Source organism: Orycteropus afer, unplaced genomic scaffold (assembly GCF_000298275.1).
Source record: "Orycteropus afer afer isolate SDZICR_OR568_19922 unplaced genomic scaffold, OryAfe1.0 scaffold00099, whole genome shotgun sequence".
Classification (NCBI taxonomy): Eukaryota; Metazoa; Chordata; class Mammalia; order Tubulidentata; family Orycteropodidae; genus Orycteropus; species Orycteropus afer.
The window spans coordinates 1,476,847-1,477,889 of NW_006921686.1; the positions used below are offsets into that span (position 1 = coordinate 1,476,847).

At 49.2% G+C, this 1,043-nt stretch overlaps 1 protein-coding gene across 1 annotated transcript in view; it reads right to left on the reverse strand.

The window, feature by feature from the left end:
- The window catches only part of LOC103198822 (epididymal sperm-binding protein 1), a 17,728-nt gene that overhangs the window by 3,187 nt on the left and 13,498 nt on the right, over nucleotides 1–1,043 (reverse strand). The window contains exon 3 of the mRNA XM_007943030.1: nucleotides 323–469. Coding sequence (XP_007941221.1) covers nucleotides 323–469 — 147 coding nt within the window. The remainder of the gene's footprint in view (nucleotides 1–322; nucleotides 470–1,043) is intronic.

Below are 1,043 nucleotides of genomic sequence, written 5' to 3' on the forward strand. Positions count from 1 at the left end.
GATCTTTCATGCCTGGCTTCCTTCGCTTAGCAAAATGCTTTTTCCCGGCTCAGCCCTGCAGTTGTCTGTTAATTTCTAAGATTAAAACCCTACACAGTAGGTTCCCAGGGCTGGCACTGGGGACTGCAGGGAAGATGGCCTTTGGACATCGCTGCCTCTCGTGGTTGCTAGAGTGAGCTTGCTGGGAAAGCACTTCGTTCTTAGAAGTTCTTCCCCTCGTTGCCTGGCCGTCCACCTTGCTCACATCGTGAAGGTCATGGCTGTCCACCTCCCACCCCATTCACCCCCAATCCTTGGTTTTCAGGGAAGCCCAGTGTCTCACCATTTTCTTCACAGTATTTCCACTGCTGCTTTTCATCAAAACTGGACGTCACTGAGCACCACAGCCTTCCCATCCAGCTGCCTTCTGTTATGCAGGTGTTGCTGGGCTTTCCACGATAGGTGAAAGGGAAGATACATCGCGGGTAATCTGCAAGGAAAGAGACATTATGAGTAATCTGTAGAGAAAGAGGCATCATGGGTAATCGGTAGGGAAAGAGGCATTGTGGGTAACTTGTAGGGAAAGATGCATTGTGGGTAATCTTTAGGGAGAGACGCGTAGTGCGTAACTTGTAGGGAAAGATGCATTGTGGGTAGGGAAACGTGTCTGTGAGGGGTTCAACTTTCTCCAGTCATTCCCAGCATGGAGTCAACTTAATCTGTCCAACAATCATCAAAATACAGGGCCAACATCAAGTGTGGAAGAGACTGGACGTCTTCATGTCGTCACACATCTAGTAACTACTTCATGTACAAGGAGCCCTGTGACACAATGGTGAAGAGCTTAGCCACCAACCAGAAGATCAGTGGTTCAAATCTACCTGGTGGCTCTGCAGGAGAAAAGACCTGGCTGTCGGCTCCTGTAAAGATTACAGCCCAGAGAACCCTGTGGGGCAGTTGGAATTGTCTCCACAGCACTTAACAACAACCACTTCATGTATTCTTACTCGCCCTAGAGCTTTTCCAATATGGCTCCCAATCTCAAACCATGGCGCCTGTGATGG